General features: G+C 41.9%; 1 protein-coding gene across 5 annotated transcripts in view; it reads left to right on the top strand.

Annotated features, from left to right (window-relative positions):
• The window catches only part of itfg1 (integrin alpha FG-GAP repeat containing 1), a 578,524-nt gene that overhangs the window by 522,718 nt on the left and 38,870 nt on the right, over positions 1 to 16,936 (top strand). For 4 of the 5 annotated variants that reach the window (XM_034185381.1, XM_034185366.1, XM_034185373.1 and 1 more), the window contains one exon: positions 5,811 to 6,009. In XM_034185381.1, the coding sequence (XP_034041272.1) occupies positions 5,811 to 5,994 (184 nt within the window). In that variant the 3' untranslated portion in view covers positions 5,995 to 6,009. Of the gene's footprint in view, positions 1 to 5,810; positions 6,010 to 16,936 lie in introns of those variants that run through there. The other variant, XM_034185393.1, reaches the window with a different exon arrangement.

The following is a 16,936-nucleotide window of genomic DNA, read 5'->3' as shown; positions in this document are numbered from 1 at the left end:
AAGATGGTGGCATTTGGAGCCGCCTCATTTTAATTTTGAACCCGCTCTTCAGAAAGCCTATGGGTGACAATATGGAGGGTTTGTCTAGGTAATATCTTGAGTACAAATTACTTATTTTTAAAAACACATTTTAAACTCAAAGGATCTACCACTAGAGCTTCTAATGAGCACAGCACCACTGCTAATGGTTTGGTTTCTTCCTCTTCTGTTATCTAATAAAAGGTACCGTGTTTATTTCACGCAAAGGTCACTGAACATATATTTGCATGCATGTGCTATTTTTCTCTTCAAAACAATTGTCTCCCAGATTTGAGCATGCAAGCATTGACCTAAATATCTGAATTCTCTCGAGCACATGCAGCCGCTCTCTCACCTAGCAGCATGTTACCTTCGTGCAGTTCACATGTAGCTGAAATCCCAGAAGGAGCTCCAGATGGCTATTCAAAACAGGCTCGCTCTCACCGCCGCACAACACTTGTGAAGTTGCTGGGCTAGCCAGATTTGTCAGCACACACACACAACACAGACCTGATTTAAGTGACATTAGAGCTACGAACTGCCCAGTGCTTTACCTCACAGGCACACGGGCCATGAGGATATTATCCAGCACAGCTATTACTTGGATCATCCAAGAGGAGCAGACTCTATGCAGACGGATAAACTAGAATATATAGAAATAAACATCTCAGGCACATTACTTCTCTTATCGATTATATTTTGCCGTGCAGCATTCCAAGGCATTCATCCATCTGCAAGTCTGCAGCCAATGATGAATGATGGTCTTTATATTTGACTCTGTTTAGATAGTGATGATGGAGTATTAGTTGCATTTCAAGAATAAAGTTGAAATAGTGAAAATAAAGTATTCACCATGGCTGCTTGAGTTCCACACCTTCAGGATCAAGCAGCTTGATCAAATACCTTATTGGTGCAGATCACCCATCACATGCAGGTCTCATTGCGTGTTTCCACCTGATGTGCCCATGGGTGCTCTAAGCCATGATACAACTTACATTCATGTGCGCGTGTTGGTCTAATAATGAGGTGTGTTTAGGCTCAGAGCAGGGACCTCGATATCGTCAGTCAGCAGAAACCATTGCAGTCTTAATGAGCACTCTACATTATTCAGCAAACTTTGATTCCCAGCAGACAGAAAAAAATCATGAAGGTATTTTGGGTAAGGTCTTAAATGCCTGCTTGCTTTGGAGCATGCTGTCTGCTCTGTGCATGGCAGCATGCTGAGTTTGGAACTCTTCTTCAGTGATTATAATCGAACAGCAACCTGTGTGCAAATCACATATTACTAGTGTTGTGTGTTGGGGGGGGTGTGGCTGGACATTTTGGTGTTCTTTTCTTTTCTTTGCTCTCCAGGTGGTATGAAAACTGATTTGTCTGTGGAGAAGGTGCTGGCAGAAGAGTCCTTCACCCTCATCAACAGTATGTGCAGCACCTGTGGATGGTGCTCACGTGCAGCCTTAAAGACTTTCAGCTGAAGCAGATAATGAGATGGCGTTCTGCATTCGTGCAGCCTTGAGGACTTTCAGCTGAAGCAGATAATGGATGGCGTTCTGCATTTAAGCCATGTGTGATTCAAGCAGAATTGCCGGGAACTCGACCTTGTGATGTTCGTTTGTGAGACGCTGAGGACCGCGCCTGGGTTTGACACATCGTGCCTCTGAAGGAAGAAGGGTGAGGGACACATGCTGTCAGCACACATCAGAGGTGATTAATTATTTGACTAATTGTTGATAGTAACTTGGTATTTTGTTACGCAGTATATTTGAATTGTGATGAGAATTGTGCAGCTCGCTTCTCACTGCCGTGGCGTGCGGACCGGTGATCCTCCACCTGTTGTGAGAAGCTGCTCATTTGCATAAAGCTTAAAATACAGACCTGAATGTGTTGCTGATGGTGTGTGTCTTTTGAAGGATATTAGTTGTAACTGCTGACTTACCTCACCTCTTCTATCCTTCGCAGAGAGTCGGTTTGTTGTGTCCACCTGGGGGGTGTTTGGCGGTAACAGTGAGTCCAGAAGCGCCGGGCTTCGATCCTTTTGGGCGCTGGAGAGCGTGCCAGCCTTCACTCCACCAGAATGACGCTGTTTTAGTTTCTACACTTTATTATGCACCAGAGGGTGAAAAAATAAATTGTTTTTGTTATTGGAACCGCTTTCTGGTTATTTTAGCGCTGGGTTCCGTCGGACGCAGGTCCGCTCCTCAACCCGCGTCGACACATAACAACTAGGGGTGTAACAATACACAGAAATCACAGTTGAATGTGTACCTCGGTTTTGAGGTCACGGTTCAGTTCATTTTCGGTACAGTATTGGAACAAAATGCAAAACCTAAATTTGCTTGTTGTTTAAACCAACAATTTATTGTAACATGATACAAACAGGAAAATAAAATAATTGCAGAGTGCTGCCTGGAAATAAGTTAAATAAAATGTTCTCACATAAACAACAAATATGTCAATTGTTGCTGTCAACTGATTTCCTGAAAGCTGCACTCCTCATGCGGTGTGAATTCACACACACACACAGTGTAAATATAAGGTCTTACCTGTGCATTTTAGTGAAGAAAAGTCGCTCTGCGGGACTTTACGCTGTCAGATCAGTTAGCGGAGCGGAGCCTTCTCCCCCCTCCTTCCCCACCGGCTCTCTGTCTTTGCGCAACAAGTCAAAAAAGTCACAGCGCCTCATTAACGTCTCATTTTCCACAGCCTCCATGCAATCCTGGCTGCACACGCGATGAAATCTCAAGAAAAAGTTATAAAATTACTCAGTTCTCCATGTGGAGCAGGGACACCGTGCGCGCGCACTGGATGACATGTGCGTCAATATTTACATGTAACACTTCAGGGGAAAAAAGCATTTACGGTACGTATTTAATAAAAACTAAAAAATCTTTCTGTGTAAATATCTCATGTTGCAACATGGAGACTCGCGGCTTATAAAGAAGTGCGGCTTATTTAAGGACAATTCTTTTTTTCTTTTTAAAATTGATGGGTGCGGCTAATATTCAAGTGCACTCCATAGTCCAGAAATGACGGTAAACACACGCAACGCGAACTCACCCATGCACAGCCCTGTACCGAACCGAATCTCCCGTACTGAAAGGGTTCAATACAAATACATGTATTGTTACACTCTGACATATTACCCATTTCACCTACAGGTGTTCCCCCTTCTTACCTCAAATATGTTGTAGATTGAGGACGGCGCCCCCTACAGTGTTGCCACAGTTACTTTGAAAAAGTAATCCAATTACTGATTACTGATTACTCCTTGAAAAAGTAACTTAGTACTTTACTGATTACTCAATTGTAAAAGTAACTAAGTTAGATTACTAGTTACTTTTTTAGTTACTTTTCCCAGCTGCCGAAAACAACCCATGTCAACATGACAATGATACCTGTTTTGCCAAAACTCACTTTATAGTCACCCTTTCTTGACTTCAATGAAAATAAATACGTGTTTTATAAAAAGTAAAATAAAGACCTCTTTCTTGACCTCATATTTAACTGTTGACAGCACTGTAACAGTAAAACTTGCAATTTCGAACCTACATTGTTTATAAATGTAACTATTAAATTATAACATTTTTCTAACATTTAAATTCTCTATAAACATTTTTCTTGTCGAAATTATTATTATTTTAAGCAATATTAGTAGTTGTAGTAAAAAACGGCTTCAAAACTGGACCTTTAATCTAGGGGTGTTGTGGGGGGGCACATCCTTGCCCCACGCCCCCATTCCATCTGGATTCGCCCCTGCTTTGGTGTTTGAGCACAAAGAATGGATAACATTTATTTATGCAGGAAACATGACCAGATTTACAGGTAAAGTTTTATTGCGTTTTCACATCATGTGGTCCTCAGAAAGAGTGTTTAGGTGCATTTGAGTGGAAAATAGTGTTAGTTGTTGACGCGTCGCGGAGGATCAGCTGTTTTTAACGACCAGATACAGAGCGGCTCAGCTCACAATTCTAAATAAAGGAGGAAAAACAGTCTAAAAATGTCTTTGTAAAGCTCAGTGCAGGTGTGCTGATCACCGTGCTTTAAGAGGTGAGGACGAGTCGAGCAGCTGCAAAAAAACGCGGATGAAAAGCTCACAGTTTGCTTAAAGTGGGCAGTTCAGTCGAACCCCGACCTCCTGCCCACGGACCAAGTTTAATGCTGCTATCGACCCACAATGAAAAATAATAGTAACGCACAGTGACATGGAGAAGTAACTTTAATCTGATTACTGATTTGGAAAGATTAACGTGTTAGATTACTCGTTACTAAAAAAAGTGGTCAGATTAGAGTAACGCGTTACTGGCATCACTGCCCCTACATTACAACACCAAAAATTTATTATGTGCTGTATTTGATTAAACTTGAACAGCAACAGTTTTAAGCTACGTTATTGTGACAGAAATAGTTCTCTGTTGTATTTGCATGTGTGTGTGTGTGTGTGTGTGTGTGTGTGTGTGTGTGTGTGTGTGTGTGTGTGTGTGTGTGTGTTAGCTTGTCTACTCAGCATACTTAGCCTGTAGCGCTACAACATTTACCATCATTGCTGCTGTGCAAGTAAAACACAAGATTGTGTTTGTGAGTGTGTGTGTTTAACTGAATCTTCTTTTAAATCTGTTTTGCGCTCAACAGGGACACATATATTGTCAGTAATTTAACATTTTTTAATTGTGCTTTTTTATTTAGTAGAGTTAAATCAGCCATGCCAGCTAACAATCCAGGCAAAAGTTGTTTTGCTATTATGAACTCAATCTGGGATTTCTGTTGTATGTACATGTATACATGTATTAATTTTGAAGTCATGTCAGTTGTTGATCTTGTTAAGTCCTGTGTGCGTTAACTCTTCACCCGCAGCACTATAGCCTGCTACTTCCTGCCTGGTTGTATGGTTGTGAGACCTGTACTTTAACCAGTGGCTTAAGACAACCATGGGTGGTTTTCAATCTTTTTGGAGGAATCTTGGGTACCACTTGGGTGGCAAACGAATGGTTTCTTAGGAAGACTCAAAGGAGGAGCATCACTTGCATTGTGAGGGAACATCAGCTCCAACATTTTGGCCATGTGGCATGTTTCTCTGTGCATGTTCTAACATGCAGGTACCTCAATGTTAAGGACTCCAGTGGCTGGAGAAGGCTAAGGTGGCATCCACATCATCTGGTTGTGGCAAATACAGTAGGTCAGTGGTGGGCAACAGTGTGGCATGAAGGGCCAAGATGGTCCACGTTTTTCTTGCTACAGATCACCTCATCAGGTTGCTATCCATAATCTGGGGCAGTTCCCAGACCTGACCTGACCTGCTGCAGCAGTAACCTACATCCATTTCTAGTTACCGCAGCGACGTTTCAAAGCCATCGCTGCTTAAACTCCTAAATTACAAACAGGTGCACAAGTTCATTTTATCACTTTGCATTTCCATGACGATTCTGCAGAGAACATACTGTAAAATGTTTTCTTCGTACTGCAGTTTGCACTCATTGTGTACTGCCATTAAAATAGTGACTGTGAGTGGAAAAAGAAATGCATACATCATCATATACTTGAGCACTTTTTCATTTTTGCATTAACAGATGTGATGATGCCATTTCCCTGAGTGTTTAAACAAAACAATAAAGTTGATTGTAACCAGAATCTGATGATAACAAAGGCAAGATCATAAAAAAGTGCAGTTTATTTTAAATGAACTTGAACATAGTCTGTGTTGATGTGTATGTGGCTCATTCATTTTGTTTGCAGTAACACATAAAACAGGATGTGAATAATTTTAATTTTTAATTAATTTCTCACTTTGGCTGTAGTTGGAGCGCCAAGCTGTACCTGACACCGAGCAACAGCGTATTGCTGACAGCTATCGCGCTGATCGGTGTGTGCGCCTTCATCCTCGTCATTATCGGCATCCTCCACTGGCAGGAGAAGGTCGGCACTCACTCACACACACACACACACACACACACACAGTTAACACTGACCTCTATGTGGTGATTTGAACAAAGTGTGCAGACAGATCCCCTTGTCTCTGTCCTGTAGTCCTGTAACCTCACGCCGAAACACACAGATACTTTGTCTTTCTGTCTCTCTCCCTCTCTGACCAGGCCAAAAACTGGAAGGGCGTTCTGCTGTAATTACTTCTGTCCTTTCAATGAGGCTGCTGTTCTTTACTACCTGAAATATGCCCTCCAGGGAATCAGTGCCAAACGTAGATTAATAGAGAGATTATGTTCATTTTCAATGACCGTATCAGCCTCAAATTATTAGGATGACCCTGATTATAAGATGACACCTCCTTTTTGAGACCTATAAGACTACACAACATGACATCTCATTTTTCACTGTAAAACTTCCACTTTGTTAATATGAGAGGCCATACCTACGTAAACAGTTGTGTACATCTGAAGATCATCAACGCAACAGTGAAAGTCAATCCCATGGCTACAAATAGCCTAAGTAGGGCTATATGAAGAGAGAACAGCAGTGGACCTAGAACAGAACCTTGAAGTACCTCATACTTCAGTGTGGGAATTTCTGATGTAGTGTTTGTGTAAGAAACAGATTGCGATCAACCTGATTGATGATGGAATGGGTATTAAAATTTTATCTATCAATTCTATTCTCAGTTCTGCTTATCGGCCTGGTTCTTTATCAATTCTCGTATCAATGCCTGATCAGTTTTCTTGGTGTAGAAGTGTAGGTCTACACAGGTTTTCAGTATCATTGCAGCCTTTTCCTTATTGTTAGGTGCAGAAATTGGCATCAGGACATTGGATGCAATGTCAAATATGGGTTTTGCAATATGGAAGTGTCAGAAAAATATGCAGGCACCAGGAGGAATCTGTAGGGTCTGAGGCATACGATTCCGATGGAACCGTTTCTCGTTTTTCATCCCTTCTGATTTAAGCCATGAAGATACCTGAATTAAAAACACCAAAATAGTTCTGCATTCTCTCCAAAAACATACAGTGATTAACTGTATCAAAGGCTGCACGTAGATCCACTGCGGTGTGGTCCAGAAGCCACATGCACCACCATTATTTATCACTGTCACAAATTAGCATTTTTTTTTCTTTTTTTCTTTTTCTGTTTTGTCTGTACACATACAACACAGACAGCGGTAAAGCTGTCCACGGGGCTGAAGAGTGAAGTAAGTTGTTGGCATCCTCACTGAGCCATCTGCTGGGTGTGTGTGCATGTGTAGTGTGGCGTGTGTACATGGTTACACACCAAACCCAGAGGAGCTCTAATTGCCCTTTTTTTCGCAAACGTGGGTGTAAGCTTCAGCTTTATGTGAACCGACAATCCATTTAATAAAAAACATGGCTGCTATCTGAGCACAGGGTCGAACTTGTTCAGGTGTATGAGAGGAGGTGTGTGTGTGTGTGTGTGTGTGTGTGTGTGTGTGTGTGTGTGTGTGTGTGTGTGTGTGTGTGTGTGTGTGTGTGTGTGTGTGTGTGTGTGTGTGTGTGTGTGTGTGTGTGTAAAATAAAACACACTATGTTTGCTTTTATATGGTAGCAGCAAAGTGAAAAAAATCAAATCTGGCGTGTTCAGAAATGAAACATTTTTTTGTTCTGCAACTTAAAAATTTTGGGGAACAATATGATTTTGCACATCATGTTTTTCCTCTGTGAAGGACTTATACGCTGTCATGCTACTTTGAAGGCTTGAAACAGTTCTGTGTATTTGCACACATCTGAAAGCTATTGATCTGATTGGCTTGTTGTGGCTGAGATGAGGAGTAACAATAAAATTAGCTCAGGCTAGGATTCAAGCCTAGGAACCATGGGCACCGCCATGTGGTGGGCAGGGAGACATTCTAAACTCACTGTAAAACAAGCCCTTACACTAACCCTTAAAACTCTCATGGACTTTGAAGGTACAACTACTGATTTATAGATGGTAACACATGGAAAGGATTTCTGTTCAGAATTGTGAGATAAAACGATTATCATAGCATGCCATGTTGGTTATTAAGCAAACAAACAAATTGATAAAAGTAGTCAACTAGAGTGCTGCGCTCATAGAGCACAAACCTCCGCCAACACTAGTTTCCAATTCCACAAAAATTTTACCTTGGTAAAAATTTTCAAGATCAAAGTCTTTTTAGTGGTGGCTTCTCATAAGATAATTTAGATGTGGTCAAATGTCAGGAGTATGTATTTAGTTCATGCACTTGAATCAGAAAATTTGTGATGAGTGATTGGGCACGTTTGATTAAGATATAATGTAAAATACACATTAAATGGGGTTGTCAATGTTAAATTTAAATGGCCACAAAAGCTGTGATGTAGATCAGATCCAGATCAAATTTTGTCAGTTACTGAAGGATACCATCCGGCATAATGCAGTCAAATATGTAAGAAATGTCATCCTTTTTGACAGAGTTATGAACTTTTGAAAATTTTTTCAATGTTAAAGATAGGGATTTTTTCTAATTTTCCAAGATTTTTCCTGACTTTGACCATTTAAAGGCTTGCCTCTACTGGTGGTTGGCTCTCACTGCGGTATTGTATCACTTCCTGTTCCGGAGCACAGCAGTGTTTTTCTGTATCTGTTAGCTGTTTAATCTGCGCAGTTAGATTGATCTAGTTATCTAGATTACGATTTGTTTCCCAGTGTAATCTTCACGTGCCTTAACTAAAGCACTCCTTCTGCTGAATCACCTCTAAATTATTTACACATTATTCACTTTGCGTGTTTTTAGGAATCCGCTAGCTTAGCGCAGCTACTAGCTCTTAGCCGATTTAGCATGGCGGCTTCTCCTGTCTCTCCCGCACTTTTCTGCTCTGGGTGTGAAATGTTTAGTTATTCCTCGGCCTCCTTTAGCAGTAACGGTACTTGTAATAAGTGTAGCTTATTCATAGCTTTGGAGGCCAGGCTGGGCGAATTGGAGACTCGGCTCCGCACCGTGGAAAATTCTACAGCTAGCCAGGCCCCTGTAGTCGGTGCGGACCAAGGTAGCTTAGCCGCCGTTAGTTCCCCTCTGGCAGATCCCGAGCAGCTGGGAAAGCAGGCCGACTGGGTGACTGTGAGGAGGAAGCGTAGTTCTAAACAGAAGCCCCGTGTACACCGCCAACCCGTTCACATTTCTAACCGTTTTTCCCCACTCGACGACACACCCGCCGAGGATCAAACTCTGGTTATTGGCGACTCTGTTTTGAGAAATGTGAAGTTAGCGACACCAGCAACCATAGTCAATTGTCTTCCGGGGGCCAGAGCAGGCGACATTGAAGGAAATTTGAAACTGCTGGCTAAGGCTAAGCGTAAATTTGGTAAGATTGTAATTCACGTCGGCAGTAATGACACCCGGTTACGCCAATCGGAGGTCACTAAAATTAACATTAAATCGGTGTGTAACTTTGCAAAAACAATGTCGGACTCTGTAGTTTTCTCTGGGCCCCTCCCCAATCGGACCGGGAGTGACATGTTTAGCCGCATGTTTTCCTTGAATTGCTGGCTGTCTGAGTGGTGTCCAAAAAATGAGGTGGGCTTCATAGATAATTGGCAAAGCTTCTGGGGAAAACCTGGTCTTGTTAGGAGAGACGGCATCCATCCCACTTTGGATGGAGCAGCTCTCATTTCTAGAAATCTGGCCAATTTTCTTAAATCCTCCAAACCGTGACTATCCAGGGTTGGGACCAGGAAGCAGAGTTGTAGTCTTACACACCTCTCTGCAGCTTCTCTCCCCCTGCCATCCCCTCATTACCCATCCCCGTAGAGACGGTGTCTGCTCCCAGACCACCAATAACCAGCAAAAATCTATTTAAGCATAAAAATTCAAAAAGAAAAAATAATATAGCACCTTCAACTGCACCACAGACTAAAACAGTTAATTGTGGTCTATTAAACATTAGGTCTCTCTCTTCTAAGTCCCTGTTAGTAAATGATATAATAATTGATCAACATATTGATTTATTCTGCCTTACAGAAACCTGGTTACAGCAGGATGAATATGTTAGTTTAAATGAGTCAACACCCCCGAGTCACACTAACTGTCAGAATGCTCGTAGCACGGGCCGGGGTGGAGGATTAGCAGCAATCTTCCATTCCAGCTTATTAATTAATCAAAAACCCAGACAGAGCTTTAATTCATTTGAAAGCTTGACTCTTAGTCTTGTCCATCCAAATTGGAAGTCCCAAAAACCAGTTTTATTTGTTATTATCTATCGTCCACCTGGTCGTTACTGTGAGTTTCTCTGTGAATTTTCAGACCTTTTATCTGACTTAGTGCTTAGCTCAGATAAGATAATTATAGTGGGCGATTTTAACATCCACACAGATGCTGAGAATGACAGCCTCAACACGGCATTTAATCTATTATTAGACTCTATTGGCTTTGCTCAAAATGTAAATGAGTCCACCCACCACTTTAATCATATCTTAGATCTTGTTCTGACTTATGGTATGGAAATAGAAGACTTAACAGTATTCCCTGAAAACTCCCTTCTGTCTGATCATTTCTTAATAACATTTACATTTACTCTGATGGACTACCCAGCAGTGGGGAATAAGTTTCATTACACTAGAAGTCTTTCAGAAAGCGCTGTAACTAGGTTAAGGATATGATTCCTTCTTTATGTTCTCTAATGCCATATACCAACACAGTGCAGAGTAGCTTCCTAAACTCTGTAAGTAAGATAGAGTATCTCGTCAATAGTTTTACATCCTCATTGAGGACAACTTTGGATGCTGTAGCTCCTCTGAAAAAGAGAGCTTTAAATCAGAAGTGCCTGACTCCGTGGTATAACTCACAAACTCGTAGCTTAAAGCAGATAACCCGTAAGTTGGAGAGGAAATGGCGTCTCACTAATTTAGAAGATCTTCACTTAGCCTGGAAAAAGAGTCTGTTGCTCTATAAAAAAGCCCTCCGTAAAGCTAGGACATCTTTCTACTCATCACTAATTGAAGAAAATAAGAACAACCCCAGGTTTCTTTTCAGCACTGTAGCCAGGCTGACAAAGAGTCAGAGCTCTATTGAGCTGAGTATTCCATTAACTTTAACTAGTAATGACTTCATGACTTTCTTTGCTAACAAAATTTTAACTATTAGAGAAAAAATTACTCATAAGCATCCCAAAGACGTATCGTTATCTTTGGCTGTTTTCAGTGATGCCGGTATTTGGTTAGACTCTTTCTCTCCGATTGTTCTGTCTGAGTTATTTTCATTAGTTACTTCATCCAAACCATCAACATGTTTATTAGACCCCATTCCTACCAGGCTGCTCAAGGAAGCCCTACCATTATTTAATGCTTCGATCTTAAATATGATCAATCTATCTTTGTTAGTTGGCTATGTACCACAGGCTTTTAAGGTGGCAGTAATTAAACCATTACTTAAAAAGCCATCACTTGACCCAGCTATCTTAGTTAATTATAGGCCAATTTCCAACCTTCCTTTTCTCTCAAAAATTCTTGAAAGGGTAGTTGTAAAACAGCTAACTGATGATCTGCAGAGGAATGGTCTATTTGAAGAGTTTCAGTCAGGTTTTAGAATTCATCATAGTACAGAAACAGCATTAGTGAAGGTTACAAATGATCTTCTTATGGCCTCGGACAGTGGACTCATCTCTGTGCTTGTTCTGTTAGACCTCAGTGCTGCTTTTGATACTGTTGACCATAAAATTTTATTACAGAGATTAGAGCATGCCATAGGTATTAAAGGCACTGCGCTGCGGTGGTTTGAATCATATTTATCTAATAGATTACAATTTGTTCATGTAAATGGGGAATCTTCTTCACAGACTAAAGTTAAGTATGGAGTTCCACAAGGTTCTGTGCTAGGACCAATTTTATTCACTTTATACATGCTTCCCTTAGGCAGTATTAGTAGACGGTATTGCTTAAATTTTCATTGTTACGCAGATGATACCCAGCTTTATCTATCCATGAAGCCAGAGGACACACACCAATTAGCTAAACTGCAGGATTGTCTTACAGACATAAAGACATGGATGACCTCTAATTTCCTGCTTTTAAACTCAGATAAAACTGAAGTTATTGTACTTGGCCCCACAAATCTTAGAAACATGGTGTCTAACCAGATCCTTACTCTGGATGGCATTACCCTGACCTCTAGTAATACTGTGAGAAATCTTGGAGTCATTTTTGATCAGGATATGTCATTCAAAGCGCATATTAAACAAATATGTAGGACTGCTTTTTTGCATTTACGCAATATCTCTAAAATTAGAAAGGTCTTATCTCAGAGTGATGCTGAAAAACTAATTCATGCATTTATTTCCTCTAGGCTGGACTATTGTAATTCATTATTATCAGGTTGTCCTAAAAGTTCCCTAAAAAGCCTTCAGTTAATTCAAAATGCTGCAGCTAGAGTACTAACGGGGACTAGAAGGAGAGAGCATATCTCACCCATATTGGCCTCTCTTCATTGGCTTCCTGTTAATTCTAGAATAGAATTTAAAATTCTTCTTCTTACTTATAAGGTTTTGAATAATCAGGTCCCATCTTATCTTAGGGACCTCGTAGTACCATATCACCCCAATAGAGCGCTTCGCTCTCAGACTGCAGGCTTACATGTAGTTCCTAGGGTTTGTAAGAGTAGAATGGGAGGCAGAGCCTTCAGCTTTCAGGCTCCTCTCCTGTGGAACCAGCTCCCAATTCAGATCAGGGAGACAGACACCCTCTCTACTTTTAAGATTAGGCTTAAAACTTTCCTTTTTGCTAAAGCTTATAGTTAGGGCTGGATCAGGTGACCCTGAACCATCCCTTAGTTATGCTGCTATAGACGTAGACTGCTGGGGGTTCCCATGATGCACTGTTTCTTTCTCTTTTTGCTCTGTATGCACCACTCTGCATTTAATCATTAGTGATCGATCTCTGCTCCCCTCCACAGCATGTCTTTTTCCTGGTTCTCTCCTTCAGCCCCAACCAGTCCCAGCAGAAGACTGCCCCTCCCTGAGCCTGGTTCTGCTGGAGGTTTCTTCCTGTTAAAAGGGAGTTTTTCCTTCCCACTGTAGCCAAGTGCTTGCTCACAGGGGGTCGTTTTGACCGTTGGGGTTTTACATAATTATTGTATGGCCTTGCCTTACAATATAAAGCGCCTTGGGGCAACTGTTTGTTGTGATTTGGCGCTATATAAAAAAAAATTGATTGCTTGATTGATTGATTTAAGCTATGACCTTGAAAATTGATTCAGTTCTTGCCTATCAGGATATGAATCTTCAGTAAAAATTCTATAATATATCAAAAATTGTGGGCTCCAGACTGTTCACAACTAAACAAACAGAGTTGAAAACACAACCTCCTCCAACTTCGTTGGCAGAGGTAATTATGAATCAGACGTGTTGCATTTTTTTTATTACACCAGAACTTTAGATTAGAATTTTTTGCATCCATAGTTCATTATTCCTCTTTGGAATACAGATGTGCCTCCGGTGGTATGCCCCACATGGTGTAAATCTGCACACTGTGTAGCAATGAAGTCATTTCTAGGTTCCACCCAACACAGCTGTCATTTTCATACCCAGCACCCACATTTTTGAAGTAGCATGTGCACTTGCCCTCATGTGGGCATATTGGTCAAACACTGAGGTATGGTCAGGCGCAAAGCTGGTCTGTTCATAGTGTCCGTCACCAAAAAGCATTTGCACCTTAGACATGCATAAACCTGGTTTAAATTCCAGCACAGTCTGTTTATTGTATTGTACAATAGCGCATCACAGCACCGTGAAAGTGAATTGCTCACAAAAATGTATGCACAGCAGTGGAAGTGGAATGTGCATCCTGAAATGGAAGATATGCCTTGAAAACATCTGAGCTGGGCATAAATGAATCCTTTGTTGTCAGCTGGTAAGTGATATTTATGCTTAAGGCTCTAACACCATTGATTTATTAGTACTGATGCATGCTAAAAGGAATTTGATAGAGTAATTAATGATGGCTTGGCTGATCTCGTGTGAATATCAGTGATGATATGGTGTCTTTATGTTTATATTATCTTGCATACCTAAAAGTTCATCTATGTTGTCCAGCCTTTTTAATCTGCCACCCCAAGATTCTCACTGGACCCCTGTCCCCCTCTTGGACAAAATAATTTCTGCAGTTTCCTCTATAGGGGATACTCCAAACCGCATCTTGCAGCATATGATAAGTGCCCTCAGCTACCAACATATTTGAATTCCAAAATATAATCAAAATATAATAGGTAATTAGCCACCGACTGCAGGGTTTGGGCTCTGTTCATAGCCATGAGCAGGGGGTTGTCTGTTGCCTGATTGCCCCTGACCTCGGGCAGTGTTTTCTGAGTGGGTGTCATTACTTGACCCTGCTTTTTCCCTGGTTCTTCTCAGGGCAGGGTTGGTTGGGGATGGTGGTTTGGATGGTATGCCACAGGGCTATACAGGCCCCCCTCTGGGTAGTTTGGATTTCCTCCCATGTGACTGGATTCAGTGGCTAAGGGATGGGACTTAACTGTGCACGGTGCAGTGGGACCCACAGTTACCTTTGGCTTGCACCTCGGGGAGGAGGTTCCTGGTGGGGGGTGATGGCCCTGCCTCTCTGTAGGATTCATGTCCTATCTGCTATTCAGACCAGTGGGCTGGTCTATGGTCCCTGTGGTCTTCTCTTGCTTCCTGGTGGTGCATGAAAGAGGTGAATATTGGCATGTGGTGTTCCCAATGGGCTAGGGGGCATTGATACAACTTCTCACAATCATTTGCACATCTTATTTTATCTGTAGCACCATGGACATGAGTCTATAGCTTACCCTCACACATAAGACTTTTTTTTTTCCTTCAAAAAAGTTAATTTTTCCACGTGGAGATAGGAGAGTTCCTTTTCCTGGCTAAAGGGGTGTGTATAGGTAGAGACGACGAAGATTGATAAACAAAATAATCGTGTTGGGGGGGGGGGGTCCAGCTGTTTAATGACAAAAAGAGACGAGTTGAGTCGGGCAGAAAGAAAGTAATGAAATTAACCATAATAAGGAATCTCTAAGAGCAGCATAGCATTGTCTCTGATGTCTTAGCTTCTTAGCCTCTTTACCGCATCCAGTAAGGTCAGCGCAAACCCTGTGATTGACATTTGACATTTCTATGTTTGCAGTGCTCTCTCTAGTATTTGTTCTTGTATTAACAAAGTCAGCTAGAGTGGGGAAGCAGACTGGAAAGAACATGCTGTCCTGTCGAACATGCTCCCAAAGCTCTACATGAGTACCTTTAACTGCTGTGCAGTGCACAGTGCTGCGCAGTACTGCACATATTACACAGGTACATCCATGTTAATGTGGTCCAGATCAGAATGGAAGTTCAGTATAAGGACAGGAGGATAATTGTCCATGATTTACTTGGCTACAAAATGACAGCTCTCATCAGGCATATATTAGAAAATTTGACTAAGTGTGCTCTTCTGAGGTCCTTCCCATTGGTTTCAAATGGAGTTTAAAAAATGCTGCAGGTGGCTTGTGCACTAATACTGGCAGGCTTATTTGCAGTTCATGTTGGTTTTGAGAAAGCATTTGACTCTGTTCACCGGGCTGGAACGATGCTGGGATCTTTGTGGATTCATTGGATGACCTGATTACAGCACTTGGGAAGCTGAGGACCCAGAGTGTCTGGGTTTACAGTTGTTCTGGATCAAGAATAAGAGCCAGGATTTCACAGACTTACTAGAAATGGCCATCAGAGGTGCAGCTGTGTGGTGAAAGTGCCTTGGAGAGAGATTAATTTATCTCAGCAGTGACATTCAGATCTCTTCCTCTTCTTTTGATGCCTAAAGAGCTTGTAAAGTCATGCAGGAGAATAAAGGTCCAAGTCTTTAGGGTCCTGGTGCCTCCTGTCTTATATCACATTTGTGAGACGTAGGCACTAACCAGTGATCTAAGGTGATGACCACGTATCTTTGGTACTACATCACTTGAGAGAATCCTGAGGTCATACTGGACTGACTTTGCTGGGACATTTTGGCCTTGTTACCAGCCTGTCCGGGCATTATGTAGTACGGTGCATCTGGAAAGTATTCACCAGTGCTATACTTTTGTTATGTTACAGCCTTATTCCAAATGGAGTAAATAAATTTTTCCCTCAAGTTCTACTCACATGAAACATGAAATTTTATTTATTTATTTATTTGCAAATTTATTACAAATAAAAAACTAAGAAATCACATGTACATAAGTATGCACACCCTTTGATCAATACTTTGTTGATCCACCTTTGGCAGCAATTACAGCCTCAAGTCTTCTTGAATATGATGTGCACAGCCCATTTTCAGTTCTCTTCAGAGATGTTCGATCGGTTTCAGGTCTGGGCTCTGGCTGGGCCCTCAAGGACATTCACAGAGTTGTCCTGAAGCCAATCCTTTGATATGTTGGCTGTGTGCTTAGGGTCATTGTCCTGCTGAAAAGATGAACTGTCCCCCTAGTCTGAAGTCAAGAGCGCTTTGGAGCAGGTTTTCATCCAGGATGTCTCTGTACATTGCTGCGTTCATCTTTCCCTCAGTCCTGACTAGTCTCCCAGTTCCTGTTGCTGAAAAACATCCCCACAGCATGATGCTGCCACCACCATGCTTCACTGTAGGATGGTGCCTGCTTTCCTCCTGTTATGTGGGCCGCTGAAGAGGAGGTACTGCTGGCCACCACCACCAAGGGCCGCCCTGCTTGGAGTGCGGGGCTCCAAGCACGAGAGGGCGCCAGACCCAGAGGAAGTGACAGCTGTCACTCATCGCACCAGCTGTCACTCATCTACACCACTACATAAGCCGGACTGCAACCCACCTCCCCCCGCCGAGAATTGACTACCAAGAGGTACTTTCTCTGCTGACACATACGTTGTGTAATAATCTGAAACTTATGTTGCAGCCGTTTTCCTGGTGGTTTTCTTATCTGCGGAATTGGCGTTTGGTGTGACAGCGACAGCTTCGCCTCACACCCCAAACCAGATAAGTGGTTAATCAGGAGCTGCACGAGTGTGTG

Source organism: Thalassophryne amazonica, chromosome 2 (genome assembly GCF_902500255.1).
Source record: "Thalassophryne amazonica chromosome 2, fThaAma1.1, whole genome shotgun sequence".
NCBI lineage: Eukaryota > Metazoa > Chordata > Actinopteri > Batrachoidiformes > Batrachoididae > Thalassophryne > Thalassophryne amazonica.
This window is presented reverse-complemented; position numbering and strand designations above follow the sequence as displayed.